This window comes from Blennius ocellaris, assembly GCF_963422515.1.
Source record: "Blennius ocellaris genome assembly, chromosome: 8".
Classification (NCBI taxonomy): Eukaryota; Metazoa; Chordata; class Actinopteri; order Blenniiformes; family Blenniidae; genus Blennius; species Blennius ocellaris.
In genome coordinates, this window is record NC_137657.1 from 22,284,742 (window position 1) to 22,307,279 (window position 22,538).

A 22,538-nucleotide genomic window follows, 5' to 3' on the forward strand; every position below is an offset into this window, starting at 1 on the left:
CATCACATGTGATTTTTCTGCACAGAAATGCTCCAAAGATGGCGGTGGTAGTCGGAGTTACGCATGGCTCTGGAGTGCAAAAAAGTGGATTTGTGGAGGTTTTGGTGCGCGAGCGGTGGCACAAAGTTTTGGCCAACTTGAACGAGGAAGCGTTCACGTTGAGCTGCGAGGAGAGCAGCGGCAACGACTCATTCAATGAGAATTTCAACTCCAACGGTGTGACGAACGGATCTTACCACGATAACAGTAACGCCAATTCCAATAATGGCCCCCAAATCGTGCGCACCGCGTTCACGGACCTCCCGGAGCGAGTGCCCGAGGCGATCGCCAACAGAAAGCGGTGCGTCAAGGTGACCAAGCAGGAAGTTGGGGGACTAGGGATCAGCATCAAAGGAGGAAAGGAGAACAAGATGCCCATCCTAATAAGTAAAATATTCAAGGGGCTCGCGGCGGATCAGACCCAGGCTCTGTACGTCGGGGACGCCATCCTCTCTGTGAACGGAATGAACCTGCGGGACGCGACGCACGACGAGGCTGTGCAGGCGCTCAAACGAGCCGGGAGAGAAGTGACCCTGGAAGGTGAGCAGACTGAAGAGACGTGTGTGACGATACAAACAGGTGGAGGGAGTAAAAAACAAATAAGCAAACTTTATAATCTCACGATCCAATGAACTGAATTCTTGTTTTGGGGATCCCACATGAGAGAGTCCGTGCATAGAACCCTGTTAAAGGAGGATTGTGCATCACACCTGTTGAGACATCAAAAACGGATTACCAGGCTTAAGTGTAAAATTAGTCCAAGCACCACCATGAATATTTTTTTTTCTTGTGCATGGGTTCCTCATTTGAATTTTAAGTAAACGTTCAGACTCTTCATCATCCAGGCCATTGTCCCACTGGAGTAATTCCGAGGCTTCAAAATAGATTTACAGCTTCAAAATCCACATAATTGCCTATTTCACACTCAATTCTTAAATTGTTCAGTTCATCTTTCCCAGCACTGTAGGTTAATGGTCATCAGGATACTAAGACTTGTACATTTTCTCTCCACCTGCAAGTTGATTAATTCATTTAGCATGTCTGATGCAAATCACCCCTTGAAGGCTAATGCAGCAACAGAACAACAGCTGGGCTCTAAGTGCTGAAGTAATTGAAAGCCTCATCTGGAAGATGTAATTTACTTTACATTAAAGAGTGGAAGCTGATGTGGTTTGTAACAAGAAAGAGAAGGCCAATTACTATAATTGTAAGAGTGTATAAAACGTTTTCACATCACTTTAGTTATTTTTAAAAATCTATTTGGAATATCAGTTTGCTGGCACTATACAATCTCTGAACTGAAGCAAAGCCAAACTTTTTATACCCATGTAATACACAGCTTAAAAAGAGAAGACAATCTATTCAGTATTTTATACACTGCAGATCAGATGTGAGCACATATGAGCTTTATTCCATAACTGTGGAAACAGGTGATTGAAATCAGGTCAGCTATTGAAAGAAATGGTTATAATGCATGTGGATGTACCATTAGAGACTCCAAGATCAAAATCAAATCGTCTCACTTCCCCTGACTCGTCTCTCAAGGCCCTTTCCTCAAACATTCTGCCAATTTGGTGTTTTTTAGCCATAAGATGTGAATAAAGATTAGACTGAAAGCATTTTGATTCCTCCGCGACGGCTGGGCATCATTTACCCTCTAATCACACGTACAAAATCGCAAACATTCATTTATGCCAGACATTTTTGCACATTTTTTATTCCCACCCCTGGGAAGACTTTTGGACTCAAGATATTAAAACAAGTCTCTCTCTCTCTCTCTCTCTCTCTCTCTCTCTCTCTCTCTCTCTCTCTCTCTCTCTCTCTCTCTCTCTCTCTCTCTCACTCACTCACTCACTACTCACTCACACATACTCACGCATGCAAACTCTGATGATCCTCCCCATGGGGGACACACACCGGTTACAGTACAGAGGGGACTGCAGGTCCCAACTGAAAACGTATTGAGATATGAAGGAAAGGGAGAGAGAATAGAGCAGGGGAAAAGGAGGGGGAAAAGTGAGATGGGGGAACGGGAGGGGGTAGGCATGAAATGTGAATTTAATGGGGTAAGTGCTGGGAGGGAGTGAGATACAGAGCGAAACAGGAGGAGAGCTAACAAGGGAGGTCAAGAGGCTGATACGAAGATGGATGCGAGGATTAACATGCAGATAACGGAAAGACAGAACTTTCCTATTTCTTATTTATTGCTTCTCAATAAAATGTCTTTTGGAGTGTACAACATGCAACACCTACAAACAAGCATGGAGACTTTCATCACAATTAAACTAACATGAGTGGTAATATGTAGATCCCACAAGTCAGTGATTCATTTTTTTTTCTATTCTTTTATAGTGGATGCAACCCTGTATGATTTGAGAGAAGCAGAATGTATGACACAAGGAAAGAGATCAAGCATAAGCATCTGATTTATCTCTTAGGAGATTGTCCCCGTCTCATGGGAGAGAAGTGTGCTGCTGCATTTTTGTGCTTTTTGTGTTAGTGGGTTTTAGTGTGTGAATGAGAATTCGTATGCACGTGTGAGTGTGATTTACTGAAGCAATGACAAGTCATCCTGAAAAATCATTAGGAGGATGCAGCAGAGATTCAGCTCAGATAGGAAGTGGCTACTTATTCCTGACTGATACAGGCTGCGAGAGGGCAGAAGTTTGATCTGATGGGTTAAATATGCCCTCCAACCAGAGAATCAGGCTTCGAGCCTCAGGGTCAGGGAGCATCCACTTTGTTAAAGTGTCTTCAGAGCGAGATTCTGACTCTCCGCTGTTCTTTGCCCAGCATGAGGTCTGACAAGCCAGTGAGGAATATCTCTAAGGAGGATCAATCAGGGCTGTGCAGCAGTATCACGCAGCTCCTAGCAACCACAACCAGTGATGGTACAGTGGTCCAGAGGAAGACTGCTGTGCACAAACTGTTTTCAATTACATACTGATGCAAGGAAATGTAGAACAACAAAAAAAGAAATATCACCATTTGTATTTCAGTTTGCACAACTTAGAATTACACTGAATATACGCTTATAGCACAGTGTAATCAAGCCATTTTTAAATCACAGTTCACTGTAGGTCATATTTGCAAAGGCCATGGTTTTATATATTGTGTTGACACAAACATGTTGTTGTGTTCTGAGCACAGGAAACACCTGAGTTCTGAAATAACTGCATCTGAAGCCTCAACCTGTGGCGGGGAAATGGAATTCACACATAGAATCTGATCTACTGAAGGCTTGAGCATATCAAAATGGTCAGATAAACATGTGGAAACTCATATATTCACAGCATGTATTAAGGAATGTATCAAACAGATGATAAACCACACAATTTTCATTTAGAGCCTTTGCCTTCTTCAATACGGAATATTGGGTGCGTGCTTCAAATCTTGCAACATACAGAGAGGAACTCATACCACTAGATTTCTTCATATCATGCAATATGACTTACAACATCTGAAAAAGCATGTTCATAAATACTGTTTTGATGACTTTGGTGGAAATCAGTTCAGCCCTTTGCTGCTGTTATTGTATTGAGAGATGTTTTCTGAGGTGGCTCTCCAGCACATTTATTTACAGACTTTGTTATGAGATATTTTTCTGTATTTGCCATAAAGCTCCGATGTGTTTATGAGTTCCTCCACCAACACGTCCAACTCCATTGTATCACATTTATTTTTGTTCCTGTCCGGGTTCAGCGCTCCACCCAATTATTCCATCGCAAATGCAAGCAATAGCAGCCGAACTCATGCAAACCAAAAGTGCATAGTGTTTGCAGGAGCATGCAATTCAACATGCGTTACAAAGGATCAGAGTAAAGTAACCAAGGTGTCTTTTTGGAAAAGGCCAAATGGATGCGTGTGCAGTTTTCGAGAGAGCAGGAATGTTAGGGGATCCTCTTTAAAGATTTCTCCTTTCTACTACAGCTACTTCTTCTTTCGGATGCCTTTGTGAAGAAACGTTGTCCCATTTGCATGGCTTATTTTGTGTGGACAAAGGTTTGCAAAAGTTACAGCAGCAGAATTCTTGGAGAGAGGTTTGGAGGCAGGAGGGAGCTGTGACAGCAAAACTTTCTTTCCCCAACAGCACTTTTGCTTTTAGACACCATGGGACGCCGTGTTGTATCATCCAGTTTCTTTCGAGTGTTCCGAGACCTTACACGTTGCCGAGGGATTCTAGTTGCCCTTCAAAAGCAAACACATAAGCCCCAATCTGCCTCATCTCCAAATATCAAGCCCCCATAGGAAACTTGTGAAACATCCTGGTTAGCGACATCAAAGACGTGACCACCATTACCCGTTGTTGTCAACAACAATGAGTGAGCTTATTTTTGGCTTTCCTATTGTTTCAGTTTTGTCTCTTTCATGCACTGACGATTGAAACTTTGCTCCATGTGGGTGTTGAGTTTATTTTTTACCTCCACATAAAATGTTGTTTGGTAAAGATAAAAAGAAATGAGAGCCTTTCCTTTGGAGAATTGAGCTATTCAGTTCAATAGTGCTTGTAAACAAAATATTACTGTCCAACATGCAGAATGCTGCCAAATTAAAAGCAAAATTATGCAACTGTCAGACCTTAAAAACAACGGCTAACGTTGTGGTGATGAGCTTACTTGTAATAATAAGAGTCACACCTCTTTCATTCCCACCTTTTCTGTCTTTATGGTGATGGTGAAATGAGCTGAAAGCTTCACACCAATGGGTCACACAACAACATGAGTCTTTAGACAGTCGGAGTATGATGATTGCTTGTTATTACTACTACTACTGAGAATATGCCAGGGGCAAGAGCATAGGATGTTTCAGCTAAAAAGCAGCTTTGTTCTTAGTTCACTCCTGTTCACTGGAGGAGCATTAGTGTCATTGTCATCATGTCATCATAGACTTGATTTTATCTTTCTATGCATCAACAGTTATTACCATGTCTGTGTGTTGGTTGTTTATCCCATCTGTTATTTACTGATGAGAATACTAAAGAGACAATAACTCAAGGAAACAGGAAATTTTCATATAAATATGCAACAATGTAAACAATTGATACGTGGCTGCAAAAAGCCCACAAGGACGTGAAGAACACAATAAAGACAAAAGTCGCGGAAAAAAACCTCAACCCTTGCACAGAAACAAAATAAACATGAAGAAGCATGACGAGACGCACATCTGCACAACAGACACCCAATTTTATCAGCTTTGAGTGTTATCCCCACCAGTTGGGTCACTGCCGTCTCCAGCCATGCATAAATAGAGACTATATGCTGTGTTTTTGAAGGCGGCATAAAAAACACATTGTGGTTCGCAAACAGTATTAAAGCAGCATCCTGAATGTTGATCTAATGTTGTTTCAATTGTGTTTGCAATGTGGGAACCCTCCAAACTATTAAATTGGCAGACATAGACATAGCCTACCATGCGAGATACTACATTACGTGTTTCGGTGCAGACACACAAGTGTTTAATCTGTAGGCATCCCATTGGAGGGAAAATTAAGTATAAACTGAGAACACAATCGAGAACACCTGCTTTTTTTTACCAGGCAGGAAATGAGTCAGTGTCCTGTAAGCTCTCCTGTTGAGCTCTTAACAAGCCGACCCTGTCATCAGCTGACATCTGGATGAGCGTGTGTGTTTGTGCGTGTGTCTGCTGCTGTCAGCAGTGTGAGCTTCTGGCATGTGCTTACACTTGTGTCTATTCATGTGTGCCATCACATTTAATCAACAGCAGTGGAGTCTAGACAAGAAGGTTCAGTCAATATATGATGGTGTGTGTGTGTGTGCGTGTGTGCGTGCGTGTGTGTGTGTAAGACAGAGGCAGAGTCAGTGTGTCTACCAGCTGAGTGTTTATGTCATTAGAGAGACTATCATCTCCTTCGTTACAGCGTGTGCAGCCTGACTGAGAGCGGAAGACAATAACGACGATAATAACAGCAATGTAGCGTAGCGCTAGTGATTGTTCTGCTGGTGATAATAGATTGAAGCATTCATTTCTCTTCCATGTGAGTGAGACCCGGAGTTAGGGCTCATCTACTGGCTTCGTTTGAAGGTATACGCAGTCCAACGCAACCGTGGTGTGTTTTTTATTCATCCGTATGATCGCCATTACCAAACGTAACTTTTCTGTTGACAAAACATTATCAGTTTAGTGCTTGCATTTGGGTTTTAAACCCAGTTTTATTCGGTGACCAAGAATGTCACATAGTGGTTATGCAGCTTTAGTGACTTGTATTGAATCAGTGTCATGGTAGATGAGACTAAAGAAGGCTGGAAACTCTACCATCTGTTCACACTGTCTGTGGCTGTGGTTTTCAGTAAATGTGGAGGTTTATGTTGCCGTTTATGGAACGAGGGAACATGAACCGATCGCTTTATGGTTTTAAGTCTAATGAAACTCAGTGAATAAAGTGTATCATCACTTTTATTATAGTGGCTCGTGAATAAGTTATTTCCGAATTGTAGCTGTAAACATTAAAATGTTGGACAAACACGTACAGAATAAAATACAACTCTTATAAAAAATTAAAAGAAACCTGTAAATTAGTGGTTAACAACTCCATCTTTCCTGGTGCATTCTGTAATATGAATAATTGTAAAACTACAGTATATAATGACATCTTGTGTCTTGAACCTTAACATTATGCTCAAAGTTTGAATCAGATGAAGAACAACGTTATTTTATTACATTGAATCAACTACGAGAAATAAATAGAATACGTGTGCAATAATGTATGAATGTGAGCTATAACCTATTACACATTGGGGAACGTTTTACACAGTCGATGTGCATATAAACTGAACCTTGTGTTCCAAATACTCCAAATTACAATCTTATGACTCCTGGTTGTATTAGAGAGTGAACTTCCTGGTTCTGACTTTCATACACACTATTTCAACATGTGAAGCTTAAGCTCGACAGACCTGCTGTATTTATTTAAGTTTGCAAAGTCATCATTGAACAAATATTATTTAGGGGAGGATAACTCTGGATTAAATACACCAGCGAACAAATAAATGTGATGTTATATATTCACACTTAAAATCTCAAGTGTGTCGTGGCTCACCCTGCAGTGTAAAGGTGTGTATTTCCAAAACTTTGCACAAAAAGTAAGAGAATCTGTGTATTGTTAATCGTTTCTGTATTGTATAAATGTTAATAAAAAAAGAAAAAACATCTTATTCCACTGAAAATTAGAATGTATTTATTTACTTTATGTCTCTTTAATTTGAGTCATATTTGTGGGACGATATCTGGCCGTCACCGATTAAAGAATCTTGATGTTTCTCTGCATTGTGAAGTGACAATGACAGACACTTGATTGTCAGCACCCAAGGACACCAACGGCTTACACGAGGAGACACTGGCAAAGAAAATCTGTTTGGCAATGGCAGCTGCTCATCCCACAAATGCATGTTCCACATACTGTATAATTTATTCACAACCAGACAGCAATATCCCCACTTCTTCATAGAACGTCTCTTTCTATGGTCAATACAGACGACAGATAAGCTGTTAAAATTACCATGAGTTTAGTTATCTGCTGAATTCAGCATCAGTTGTCATTCACCTAAAAGGTCCAAAAATCAACAGTGACCTTGCTTTTATTGCTTTTTCCCCCCGCCCACCTGTGGAATATTTTGTGCCTCCAGAAGGCTGCTGAATGTATAAGTGACCTGTCAAGAAGTTCTTCTACTTGAGCAAAATTTGCAGTTTCAGCACCCAACTCCCGCTTTAATAAAGACCTTCACTTTTGCCACTGTCTATTGTTAAGCGAAGGCAGTATTTTGGATCCTCCAGATATTGTTTGAACTATAACAAAAACATGCCGTGAGGTGAGATTTGTTAAAGCCCTGTCCAGGTACCAGCACGGGTGTGAAAGAATTCATTGTGCAGTCTGAGGAGCCTCTTCTCTTCCTCCTTACTTGGGGTTGTTCGTTTCCCAGCTTCTGCTGGTATTAAACAGAATTTCTCCCATCGGCTTAATAGGACGAGATGTTTTTTTTTAATGTACCTTGGTTGCACTTTCTCACCAAATGAAGAATCCCATATGGTGGAAAGTCCATTGAATTCAGACTTCATTAAGTTCCGTTAAACTCCATTAAATAAAAGTACACAGTGAGACAGATATGTTAATCACGTCTGATGCTATTGAGCTCGCAGTGTGTGCTTGTGAAGCTGGCTGGCACTGCACAAACACACTGGCTGTGCAATGCTACTGAGCAGATGTATGCTTCCTTCAGTTGTCATTGTAAATGTGTGTTATCAACACAGTAAAACCCATAAACTGTTTAAACCGAGGAGTTTCCCCTCTTCAGATCAAATGGATTTGTGTTGTATCGTGAAGTATTTTATACAGTTTCAAACTGAGATGACGAAGTCAGACCGTCATCAGTCGCAGTGAATGAGAATTGACGGGGAGTTAAGCAGCTATTTCTCAGTGAAATTAATCTGAGTCATCATATAAAAAAAGATTTAATCGCACGTGCAGGCTCTGGCTCTTGTCTGAAGCAGACGCCAAATAAGTGGAGGACAAATTCAAACAGTTGGGGGAGGGAAGCAATTCATTCGGATCTTTTTTCTTTGACTTATGTAACAGCACCCCAGCTCGTAGCCTCGTTTCAAATGAAGGTTCAAGAAGCACAAGACTTATCCTCTCCGAATTCTGCTCCTGCTATTGAGGCTATTGTGCAAAGTTGGCTTTGTTGGCCCAGTAATGGAACAGAAACACGACCCAAGGGACTGTACACACACACGCACACACGCACACACACACACACACGCACTTCCAGTATAATGATGGTGTGATTGCGTGCATCCCACTTGTTTTCCCGTCCAGTAGAAACAATTACAGCTCCAATTCTGCACACAGTGGGCACGCTGTCTTTGTAAATGTGAACAGCAAACATATCAGTATACTAAACGGTACACGGCGAGTTCAGAGATGCATCTGTGAGTTTGTAACTAACTGCAAACTGTTGTTTTCTCGTGGAGGGAACACAAGCACAGGCCTGTGCCGTTCAACCGCAGTTCTTGTGGTTTCCTTTGTGGTTATATGTGCTTTAGCAGTGTTGCAGATACCACAGCTTAATGCATAACCACTACCCCTGCGTAGGGTCGTGAAACAAATCTTCACAAATCTTAGATCTCAGTTTGACTGGAAAGAAAAAATGTGTTTTATCAATGTAAATGCAGTATTAACACTGTTAACACTACAGCATAACCTTTAAATTGTATATTGGACTAGTTGAGAACCGGACAAACTGCATCCTCACTGGCATTACAAAAGATGTACAGTACTGTTTACCTGGTCAAATGTTCTATTTCAAAATAAGCAACACAATGGCTTTAGTTTCAGTGAATTAAGTTTGTTAAATGCATAAAAAGTTGCAGAGCCGTTGTCTCTCTCTGCATTGCTTACTTCACTGACTTTCAGCTTTCAAGTAGAGGCTGCTGTCTAAATGCTATTTTTCACTAAACTTCTGTTTACTGGAGAAATAACTAAGTCAAGCTTTCCAACGGCAAGATGTCTAACTGTAAAAGACACAATGGGCTGTACTTCCAGTATTTTAAATGGGTTTTCTTCATGAGATCAGTTTTTTTCTTTTGCTGCAGTTTCTTTTTGTCATTAGTTATTAATTAGTTCACAAATCTATTTGCAAGGACTAATAACAGCCGCATCACAAAGCATCTTCCTCACATTGATGTATCATCAGCTGAATGAAGCTGTAAGCTTCACTGTCGTGCTGCTGTAATGCAACGGCGATGTCTCATTGCTGGTAGTAACACCACTAGCTCTTATTAAAGAAGCAACGAGAATTTCTCAACCACGACTACATTTTGTGTAACTTGACTAACTGATCTTCACTGTGATTACGATCAGGGAATGAATTTGGACCTTAGGTCTAAGATGTTTGTTGAATTTCTTCTGCAGCATTTGCACAAATATATGGAAGTAGACAGTCTGTGTTTGTGTAACCATCTTTATACATGAACAACTTCAGCTCAAGTGTTAAGAATATTGGCCGTTTTTTCCTTCTCATTTAAATCCTACGCATTCCTTTATGTCATTTTGGTCTCAAATTGCGTGGCCCGAAACAAAATACCACTATTCTCAGCATTCAAGTGCACCATATTCAGTCATCTCAATCCATTGAATTTGCTCTGATTGTGTCCTGCTATGATACATTTTAAGACATAAATCTGTATTTTGTTCCGTGCTTTAACGTGAGTGTGGGGTTTGTTCTGAGCAGCGGGCTCATGTCTTCGCTGGAGGTGCGTTGACCCTCCAGTGTCTCCACTGTTATGTGTCGTCAGCCTGCCATTCCCTCGTCCACAGGTTGGCGGTTAGGCTTGTTACACCGTCTCATAGGGCTCTATAGCGCTTCTACCGAGGATAGTTCACATGCCGGATTACAAATGCCACCAGCCATATGCCAATTATACGCAGCTGTACAGTGAGATATGCCAATTACACATTTGGGCCATAGCAAGAATTCAGAGCATTGAGAAGATATAAAGCAGGGTGAGCACCTACTTTATCGCTCCAGTTCTTTTCTGCCTTTCACTAAAACATGTGTCCTGTCTTCCCCTTTCAAACCCGAGGACATGAGGAATTTAAAATAGTTGTCAAGCCTCCAGTGATTCCATTTGACTTTTACAAGTCGACTTTTCTGTTTCTCTGACTTGGAAAGTTTTTTTTTGTTTTTTTTTGTTCAGGTAGCCCTGCAGCTCCAGCTGTGAATGACCTCTCAGATTTGTTGGAGCGGGAAGGGAGAAGCTTTGTAATTGTTCATGCCACAACTTCCCTGTGGCTGCAGAGATTTACTGTCAACACATTTTAACAAATTAATTATGAGGTGAAGACCCACCTCAGCCTGTTTTGGCTTTCAGCATGTTGGCATTTGCCGTTATAATTTCACTGGGAAGCAGAGACTGACTGCAGCTCAATGTGATAGAAAGGACCTGGAGTGCTGCTGTCTGTGCTGCAAACCGAAACGTGCAACATTCAACGAGAGCACAAGATCTTTACAGATTTATTTTACTATAGCAAGCCATGCGTAACTCATTGAGTCATGCTTATTTTGCAGATAGAAGATGCACTCTGAAATATATTAATAAACAGACACAGGTTCTTAACGCTCATCTCCATAGAGGAAAATGACTCCCTGCAAGTTTTCATATTCTGCACACACACACACACACACACACACACACACACACACACACACACACACACACACACACACACACACACACACACACGCGCACACACACACACACACACACACACACACACACACACACACACACACACACACACACACACACACACACACACACACACTCTCTCTCTCTCTCTTGGGCCTTTAAACCAAAGTTCAGGCATCATTAATGCACAAAGCTGTTGTTGAAAATTATTTTTCTGCTGCTGCCCCATGACAGTTTGTAATGCTTACCCAACGCTTCAGCTGTAGTATAATTAGTTTAGATTTTGGCTGTGTATTCAAACATCTGCGGTACACACACACACACACACACACACACACACACACACACACACACACACACACACACACACACACACACACACACACACGCACACACACACACACACACACACACTCACACACACACACACACACACACACACACACACACACACACACACACACACACATCCTTCGTATGACTTGTCACACTTTCAGTTCAGCAAGTTCCAGTCTTCTCCGTGATGCTGCAATGTATGGATTTTCCATCACAAGATGGCCATGGGGTCAAACACTCTGGCGAGATTTTAATAAGCACCAAATTAAATGGGGTTAATATAATACAAGTTGGTGCCAGTGTTATGCACTGGGTCTTGATGTACAGTGTTTTTAGACATTAGTATAAGAGAGTAAAATAATCTTTGAAGCACTTCAGAAAATGGAGTCATGTGTAAAGTCAATAAAGATAATTCCCAGAGTTTAATACTATGTTCCTCTTTCTGCTCTCTCTCCAGTCAAGTACATGCGAGAGGCCACGCCGTACGTCAAAAAAGGCTCTCCTGTGTCAGAGATTGGCTGGGAGACCCCCCCTCCTGAGTCTCCCCGCCTCGGCAGCCCACCCATCACCTCCTCATCGTCGTCCTCCTCGCTTGATCCCCCAAGCCCGTCCACGCAGTCCTCCTTGTCTCTGAGCGGAGACCGGAGGTGCATACCACTGAAGATGTGTTATGTAACCAGAGCCATGACCACACCTGACCCCGAGAACAGGTAACTGAGACACACACACACGCACGCACGCACACACACACACACACACACACACACACCTCACAAACACCTGACTCTCAATACAAACTCTTTATCTTTTATTTCATCTGTGAGCTGTCCTTGTACTTGTTGCTATAATTTTTCACATCATCAGTTTTTAAATGCATACATGTTTTTCAATTGAGTTCCTCAAGTTTTAAATCGTTAAAAAACTGTAGAGTTGGACCTTTTTTTAAGGGATTTAAAGTCAAATTAATGAAAAGAAGAAATTGATTAGCTTTCAACCATCCTCTCTACCTAAAAGGCTCACCACTACACAACTGCAGCACCCATGATGCTATCTCTTTTTTTTAACTCTAATATGAGATACTGCCTTTCAAATATCAGTATGCCAGTACTCAGGCCACCATGGAGTCACTATTTCAATATCCACACAGAGAACTGGATACATGTATGTGCACTGCAACCATATAAAAGGTGCACAGCACATATATTATGAAGAGAAATGTTATGTGTGTCATGTGTGTGCGTACTATGACTGGTCTCCCAGGGCTTCTTTCACTGTTGTCTCTGGCAACTGTCCCGCAGTTCAACCCTGAAACGCCCAATCGATGGTTACTTTAATTAACGAAAGCTTAACCAGTTCCTCTCGTCTCCTTAACTCAATACTGTGACACATGGAGAATGGAAACATCTGCCCCAGGCGCTGATGTATTTCACTCCAATCCTAAAGGGATTACTCAAATGTGTTTTTTCAGATTTTTTTGGGGGGGGCCGTTTTTAGTTTTTCTTAAAGCCAGACGTTTGAAGTAGCGCTTGGATAATGCTGAGCTCGCAGGGGGTGGTCCGTTAGGAGGTGTCATCAAGCTAATTGGTTGGTATTATGACAATGACCCAGTCACACAGCAGGGGGGCAAACAGTGATTTACTCTGTCTCTTTTCTCTCTTTCTTTTTTTTCTGTATTTCATTTCACAATCCATGTGCCTTCTGGCCCGTTATCTCTACCTATTTATCTCTCTTACTGGGTCGTATTTCTTCCCACTTGTGATACATTCACTGTCACTGCTTCCCCTGTCTGCTTTTCAATCTTCGGTACTTGTTTGTGTTTTTCTGCCCTGTTTTGTCTCCTCACTCCTTTCTCCCTTTCTTTTCTTTCATCATCCCTCTTTGTGTTTGCAGCTCTGTGTGTTATCTGTCGTATGTCTGTATCAAATCTTTCTTCTATCTCCACTCCCTTCCCATCGTTGTCAGCTTCTTGATGTATTCCTTTTTCCGCTCACAACAATTCTCTCTACCGTTCTGTCCCTCCATCTGCATATGTATGATTTTCAGAATTTCAAACTCGCTAAAGCTGAAAGCTTTAGATGATGAAGGCATCATTAAAGTCAGGTCATAACAGTGAACTGTGACTTCAAACTTCCTCAGTCCTCAGTTTTAGACTCCTCAACCTGTGAATTCCAACTGTAAATGCACACAAACAAAAAAATGACCTGTAAACAAAGTGGAAAAAAAACAGTTTATCCAGAAAACCGATTGTTTTCTGGATCTCAATTGACTTCAAACTCAATTGAATCTGATGTATATTTTCGGTACATTTGTTCACAAAAGAAACATACAATTGGTAAAACACAATCACCTTCCTAAATAACATTTTTTTTGAGATACAATAATATTTTTCCTAAAATGATAATGTTTACATTCAGATTTTCCTATTTTTTCTACTTTGTTGAGTGGCTTTACAGCTGCAACTGAGCCTCATTATGCCAGAGTCAGAATAAAGTTTTTGTTCAGTAAATTTGTTGAACTATATTTATTGAGTGAGGAGCTGGTTTTGAAACTAGGCTCTATGATGAGCTACAATTTATTTTATAAATATGAAAAGAAATCAGCTCAGCTTAATGTGTATTGAAAATACAGGACGAGGCTCGATACTGCCTGCTTTTTGAAAATGTCTGTGGAGCTTTTTAACTTTGAAACAATATATAACAGGAACTAAGTAACATCTCAATGTGTCTTTCTAAATCGTAGTTTTTGCACTCAAGAGTTTTCATGCCTATTATTATCCAACCTGAAACCATATGACAACTGTGGCAATTCCACCCTGTCCAGGGTTGGTAATTCACTTTTGGTCACATAGGATGATTGAAAGATGGTCACACTGCAATACAGAGAGCAATGTCCTTTGAGTTTGTGACTCTTGTGGAAAATCTGTAATAAAACATGGATAATATATTAAACCATCTTGAGCACTCTTGAGTTGAACATTTACTGTTTTGGCCATAACCTTGGATTTAATGGAAAGCTGGTTATACAAGAGCCGGGTCAGTATCTCATCCAGTCACATGGGGGAAGTTTTGCCACCTAAAGATAACACTTTGTTTTGTGGTTTGATAAAGTTCCCGGACAGAGTCACAGACACAGCGAAAGTTCCTCGTTGAATTTAACTTGACGAGAATTGTTGTTTGTTTTTTTTGAAGAAGTTTTTTCCTCATCCTTTGTACCAGGAGAACTTCCTCTTTGACTCACCCTGTAAATGTTTGGTAAATGTTTGCATAGCAGGAAACCCAAGTTGAAATACCTTTGGTTAGGTTTAATCTATGAAACTTGAAAAAGGGGCTCACATCCATATAGGAAAGTTAGATATTTTTCAGTGTCTGTCTCTAGAGAATAGGCAGAAGTTGGAGATTACAGGGTGAGACCAAACTTACTCTCTTTTTTTTTTCTCATTTTGGGTGCAGGGATTTAATGGTTTAAGAGGCTTTACGTTAAGTGACAGGGAAATCTGGCTTATCTTTCTTCACTAGACTCAGTGTAATGTTGCATTCCTCTGAGGGCTTTCTCTTCATTTTGGCAGATGTTGTTAAAACTGTGTTTAAGCCTGAGACAAGTTCAGGAAGCATGGGATATGAGGGACACCCAACAGTGATAAAGAAAGATGATAAAAGACAAAAAAAGAGATGAGTAGATGGTGACAAAAGAAACGAGACCTAATTCATGTTTATTACCTTTTGTTTAGGATTTCCTCACCCTAAGTTCGATTGCGTTTGCGAGCATGAACATTAATCTTCTGTGACAACCATGACAGTTTGCACTGTGGGAATATGTAACTTGCAGAAATCAGAATTGGCTGTGCTAAACTACTGGCAGAATCAGCTTGAAACTTTTCAGTTTGACATTTTTCTATGGTACAGTATTAAATGTCAACCTCGACAGATTATACACCGTTGCTTCAATTCACAGGTTAGAGATCTTAAATATATACAATATAAATTTGAATGACTTATCTATGCGGATGGATTCCAGGCAAGTCAGTTTTATTCATATTGCCTAAACGAGAATCGAAGTTGCTCTATAATTAATTCAATATACAATAGCGTCAATCCAAAGCATTGTTGTAGAAAGGAGAACCCTCAACACTTTATTGAGATATAGCTCCATGCAAAGGAAGTCATTTAACTAGAACATTTTGACCTGGTTAATGACAAGAAAAAAATATATACAGCAACAGACCGAATATATAATTATAAGAACTTCAAATCATCTGTCACACACATCCAATTATTTATCTGAGTTTCATTCCACTTTATTTGATCAAAAACTAGAGTTTTCAGCTACATCATTACCTGTGTCATTGCTTTGAAATGGCTACTTGGCAATCAAAACATTCCTTCCACGGCACTGTTGTGTATGCATACAGAGTCAATCGATGAATATTTATAATCGTCACTGCATGAATCAAATCTGTATGCTGGAACCAATCTCCCGAGCTTGAAATCACACTATATGTAGTGATAATCCTGTGAGGACAACGATCCTTTGATCAAGTCAGAGATTGAACCTCATTTAAGCAGAAGCAGACTTATATAACTCCATATACAGTATACATGGGGGTCAACTTCAGGTTCTGTTTCCTGTGTCTACTCTCCACCATGCATGCAGGAGTTGGTAAACTGAGCTTTAAAGTAACACTAAACCAACCAGGAAAAGAAAAGCTCCTCTGTAGCTCATAGCAGTAAATATTACCTCCAAAACAAACACAAAGGTACTCTAAAAAACACACATCTGGACCTGTACCCCCCCACCCCCCGCCCCCACACCTCTGCACTCCCCATGTTTGTCCTCAGTCAACTTGTATTTTACAAGCAGTGCCTCTATTTTTAACTCAGAGTAACACCTGGAGCTGATCTACTGTAGACCGGTTACTACCAAGGCTTGACAGAAGAGCAAATTCATCACATTCACTGGGGCTTTTCCAGGTCTCAAGGGTACATTATAGGGGAAATTTGCACGGAGAGCATGTTTTTGCAGAGCTGGTTTGGAAGAGTGTCTGTTTAAAAACCAGGAACACCTGGTCGGTGACCTGCTATTAACAGAAACTCTACATTGGTTCAGATTTGGTAATAAAGTCACCACATCAAGGATAGATTTTCACCGTTTCCATCTTCCAGGGTGAGGATGATCCCTGACATTTCTGCTTTCTGTATTTTTTTTTTTTTTTTTAATTCTTTAACTTTATGAAGCTGAGCACTTGAGGCTATGGCATAAAGCAGCGGTGCTCTGCTCCACGCATTGCAGGCAGCCACATGTCGCTTCAAATGCAGATTCACCGAGCACACAACCAAAGAGCCATTCAGAGACATCGAGAGGCATATGCTTTTCTCCCAAGGCCAGAAGCACTCCCATATGATATAAGCAGATTAGTTATGGAAATTGACTGGGAGAGAGCATTGTGTCATATGGCCCACAGAAAATGCATGAGCAATGCCTGTTTCATGTTTTCAATTGACTTGAATAAACTCACATTTCAATGCACTTCATTTCATTGTGGCAACTGAGTGCCCATTATCGAGTGGATGAGACAAACGAGCATCTGTCGGAGCTAAAACAAAAAAATTGCGAGCATTTGGTTTCCAAAAGACCAAATCGGGGTTACCTAATAAGGCTAGCAATTTATTCTAAATATACAAAAAGGATGTGTTTTTATTCGCTTAAGGTTGTGAATTAAACAAGTTTTAGAACTCCCCTGTGATAAGACAGAGGTTGAAGCTGTTTTAACTTTTCTTATCTCCTCCTCCAGACAACTGGAGCTGCACTCCCCTGACACCAGGCACACCGTGGTGCTGCGATGCCCAGACCAACCATCTGCCCTGTCCTGGTTCGCTGCCATGCACTCGGTCACATCAACACTGGCACAGGTCTGTCTTTAATTCCACTGATTTAAAGGTAATTCTCTTCATCAAAGTTCTATTAGGTATTGCAGGGAGTATGATTCGCCTCCTTACAACAGCTCTGAATGGGGTACATCCTGAATAATCATGTCGCCTAAACCTGTCACCCGACCACAGCGAGCGCTGGCAGAGGTCGTCCAGAACACGGCCAGAACAGGAGTCGCTGGCAGCAAAGAGATACGACACTTGGGATGGCTGGCGGGGAAGGTAGGCATGTTTTTGGTTGTGTACTTTTGTTACTCAGGTTTTATTATTTGTGTAATCAGCTTCAGCTTCTTCAAGGAACATAAAAGTAAATTCGGTCTGTATTCAATTGTGTGCCCTATATTCGGATTAAGGTTAAGATACGGTTAAGTTCAGGTCAAGGTATGAAAAGACAGCAGTTGTTGAAAATGTTGCATTCAGTTATTAAATCCATGATATTTTTTCAGCACTCATTCAATAAGTGACATGAATCATTGTGTGGTGAAGAACTCAATAAAGCTGTTCAAATCCTGTTTTATTCTGCACCTTTGCACTTGTTGTGTAAACAGGAGCTTTGACATGGCCTGTGTTGGAAAGACATGGCAATTATCTGACAATGATGCTGCCGATTCGCATGTCGGCAAGAAGTAACCCTGAATGTATGAGGAGGGCAGAGAGATGTGGTCGGACATTATTGCAATAGCAGCAACTTATCCAACTATGGAAATACAAAGATGGTGATGTGTGTGTACACGTACCTGTGTTTGCATGCATATTATGCACTGTGTGTGTAAAGCAGGCACACATCTTTGGCAATCACTAAGCAGGTACACAAACAGCTAAAGCCCCACTTTCTCTTTCATATACAGTCACACACCTGTGCAAACACACACACTCAGTCACACACGCATACCTCTCCAATTTAGTCCTTGCGAATTTGCCAATATTTGATCCTTCAAATACAGTACAATATGCTGTTACTTAGCAACATATTCCCATTATGTTAAAACGATGACCTTTGACCCTCTAAGTCTCACCGTATGATTGGTTGAGGCAGAACTTCAAAGAGCAGCTTAGGATTCCATGGCTAGGCTGCAGATAAGCTCCCATAATGAGAATAGTTATGGAGCATTGTAAAATGAAACACCGGGCTGCATCAGTGTGTGTGTGCGTGTGTGTGTATGTGTGTGTGTGTTCTAAGTGTGGGGGCTTAAACGGGGCTTGGGTGGTGAGGGGGCACCGCAGAGTAATGGCAAAAAAATGTCTACCTGCATGTTTACAGCTGCCACATTTATTTTTTGCAAACCTGATATACAATAGTGAATACATGATGTCTTTATACATTGAGCACACACATCGATTTTCTCTCTGGCTCGCAGTCTCATGAACCTGACTGCTACCTATCAGCCAAAAAATTGCTTTATTCTTCATCCACCAGAGCTTTGCAAATTAGTAAAAATCAGTACTTGGTTACAGTTACTTATTCAAAACGTATTGCAGTTACTTTACAAATTCACTGGAAAAAATTTTTTTTTACTACCAAAAAAATTGGTAGTATTCTGGATATATTTTTAATGGTCTCTCAGTTTGCACTCTTGGGTTGTTGTTTTTTTATGATATGCCGGTTTACTCCAAGTTACTTGTCGGTGTGACTGTAACTGTCACTGTGCTTGTCTCTCTGTGTTGGAGTCTTGTCCTGTGTTGGACTTTTGTCCTGTGTATCCTGTCTTAACTCTGCTACCTAAAGTGATGAAGAAGATGACTGCTGCTTATTGTAGGGTTTTTGTGACACATTAGGTGAAGTGTCAGCACTGTGGGTCAATCTGATAACAGTTACTCAATCAGAAAGTTAAGTAGATGTTACTTGAGTTAATTGCAGGGAGTTATGCTATAATCTTGCGGTTAGCCCATTGTTGAAAGAAACGGATTAATATTGACAACAGACGAAGCAGCAGCATATAAAGTATAAAGTGACGCTCATGTTCAGTCATGGTTGCAAATACAGTCCATTGTCACTATTCTTCACAACTTAATGCTAACATCACTTACAGTCTGACATATTTCACGTCACTGCAACATTTATCCTCCACTAAATTAAAGTTAAGTGTTAATAGTCACTGTTTACATAACCTTGAAGCTAATAATTGGCTTGTGTGCAGCGTAACTAGACAGCAGCTCCCCAACTGTAGAACAAAAATGTCATAGTAAAATGTTTCTTTTAGTTTCTTTAACACATTTGTTTTAAAAACCAGAGAATGACTTTCGTATCGGTTAAAATGTACAATGTGACACTGGAGTTTGCCAACCTTGTGAGCTGATTAGTTTATCAGTATTGGATTTTTTTGTTCTTCAATTTAAATTATTTCACCATCATTATGTATCTGCCAAGTCGTAACAATGCCATGAGCTGCTGCCCAGACCCAGCTTTCAATTTTGATTTATTACTTCACATTACGGTTCAATCAGACCAATCTGCCTCCACTTCTCATCAGCGTGCGCCGTTAGCAGGTGCTTTTGTCATCCTGGTAATTCTCCTGATTAGTACAGCCAATTTGATGAGAATGCATCAAAACAAATGAGTGTTGAACAAGAGAGCTACAGTGAATAGAAAGAGGGCTGAATTACACAACACAATTCATGCTCCGGCAGTTTGTGCACTTCAAAATGCCACGCAATAATCCATTAAGAAAGTAACTGGTATTAGGAGTCGTTTTTGTTTCTCATCTGAATTGCAGAGTTCTCATTGACTTACACAGAATAAGTGGCTGCAGCAAATGGAAACCTGTGATGGAAAGCCATGAATGGTCTGGCCTTTTCTCATGGTTTATCTGTGTTTCAGACTGAGAGCGAGAAGCAGTGCTGGAAGCCGCTGCTGGTGGTGGTGACGGAGAAGGACCTGTTGCTATTTGATAGTTTACCTCGAGGCAAAGAGGCCTGGCAGAGCCCTGCACACAATTATCCACTCTTAGCCACTCGGTAAGTCACCGGTAGCTTTTTCCCAAACCTAGACAATTTGATATCTGTGTACAAATAAAAAACATTTCTTATTCCTCTCTGTGACTTTAATGCGTGTGAATGATTCCACCAGTCTGGTTCACTCTGGTCCAGACCGGGGATCGCCTCACTCAGGTACGGAGCTGTTCTTTGCCACACGGACCGGCACACGACTCGGCATCGAGACGCACCTGTTTCGAGCCGAGACCACCAAGGACCTCTCATTGTGGACCAGGCAGATCGTTAACGGATGCCATGCATCAGCTGAGATGATCAAAGAAGTCTCCACAAGTGAGTTTCGAGACACAACATATCAACATTGTGTCTGAGTGACACAAGCTCCTTAAAGACACATATGCAGTCAGAGCCCACGGAGACTTGGAAGAAATGCAAACATGTGGCGGCGTATGGCGCACAGAGAGCTGCACAGGTCACTGCGCTGGCTTATGCAATGCATCCTCAGACATGTTCAAGCATGCTGCAGCTGAATTTATTCAGGGAGAATTTCAGTGGCTGCAACAGGAAGCACTGCCTGAGGTGTTGTAAGCTTAAATCCAAAGCACAACGCGGAACAAAAACACGCACAAAGGCGCCACGCGCCTGCTCGTACATGGAGATAAACAGTTTGTGACATAAGTTGACAATCATATGGAAGATGTGAACGAAATGCTTACGGATATTTATAGTAAAGAATGCAGTGCTAGAGTGTGTTCGTGTGTATTGGGCATTGGTTGTCTTGGGAATTCCACCAGTATAACCCCTCCTCTCTTCCTCCTTCTCTTCCTCCTCCTCACTCTATCTTGCTCCCTCCTCTTTTTCAAAGCACAAAATGTCCTGGGAACTGCACATCTCCCCTGGGTTCCCCCTTATCTCTCCATATATAACACTATGTCTAACAGAATTTCACTTCAATCTACTCGCACGTATATGAGACGGCATGAATCCAGCAGCGAATGACATCCAACCTCAGCAGTGTTGTCACTCCACTCTCGGCGTTGTGGATCATTGAAGTCTTGCTAAAAACTTCGACACCCACTGATCCAGCTGTTGTGACATGTCGCTGAAGCAGGTCTTCTTCATTCACGTCTTCAGACCTCAATTAACACTTTGTTTTGTGTAATAACAATAATAATAATCAGAATTTGTGTGTGAGTATCTGTGAAATGTGCATGTAATCCCATGAGAAAATGCTGCTCAGACAAGTTGTGCGATATCAGTTGCTTAAATGTAGCAGTGGAATCAATAAACAAAGTCAAAGGGTCTTTGACTGTTTACTTCTACTGAATGATTAGAGAGCTTCACAGAGATGTGTGGGTTTGTAACACAGTGTTCCTCCTCATTTCCCTGTTAGCATTTTTGAAAATACCACATTTATGTTTCTTTTTGGTGCGTGCAATCTCTAGTCTCAGTGCTGCTTGGCCCACCTCCAGCCCAAGCAGAGGTCTAATCAGATTATTTAAAACGGTGAAAATCTGAACGTGAAAAGGAGTTTTTCTGTCCAGCATTATGATTGATATTTTTAGGCAATTAGGCGGAACGTCAATGTGAAATGAAGTGGGAAAACTACAAGAAATACAAACGATAGCTTCAGAAGAGCCTAAAGAAAATTGGCAATGATTTTAACATTTTGCTCAATTAGTTTATTCAACATCTGCCAAGACAACACAACACAAAGTGAAATTTCCAGTTCCACAGATGGAAATAGTTCAATGTAAAGATAATTTATGTAGTTGCACAGACAATATAAGTTGTGGATAGACAAGGTTTGATCAAATTAAAAACTATGGCATGACTGCTTTGCTTGGCTGAAACAAGTATGAACTTTGTCATTTGAATTTGAGCCAGAGGCTGCTCCACACTTTATTATTGTCCTTGTAATTTAATCCTTCATCTCACTGGGCAGCAACAAATCTGGAAAAACACTTTCCAAAATATATCAAAGCAATCTCTGGGGTTCACAGTTTCCTCGCCGTGAGTCGCAAAATTTTTAATTTTACAAGGGAACAAGACAGCTTTAATAAAAGTGTGAAGACACCCTGAAGTGACTATGTTCACCCTGCATAT

The 22,538-nt window shown here is 41.0% G+C and overlaps 1 protein-coding gene across 1 annotated transcript in view; it reads left to right on the plus strand.

The window, feature by feature from the left end:
- sntb1 (syntrophin, basic 1) overlaps positions 1–22,538 on the plus strand; it is a 34,355-nt gene continuing 11,817 nt past the window's right edge. Inside the window, exons 1-6 of the mRNA XM_080500446.1 lie at positions 1–579; positions 12,035–12,287; positions 17,366–17,483; positions 17,634–17,723; positions 20,320–20,456; positions 20,569–20,765. Coding sequence (XP_080356572.1) covers positions 39–579; positions 12,035–12,287; positions 17,366–17,483; positions 17,634–17,723; positions 20,320–20,456; positions 20,569–20,765 — 1,336 coding nt within the window. The 5' untranslated portion in view covers positions 1–38. The remainder of the gene's footprint in view (positions 580–12,034; positions 12,288–17,365; positions 17,484–17,633; positions 17,724–20,319; positions 20,457–20,568; positions 20,766–22,538) is intronic.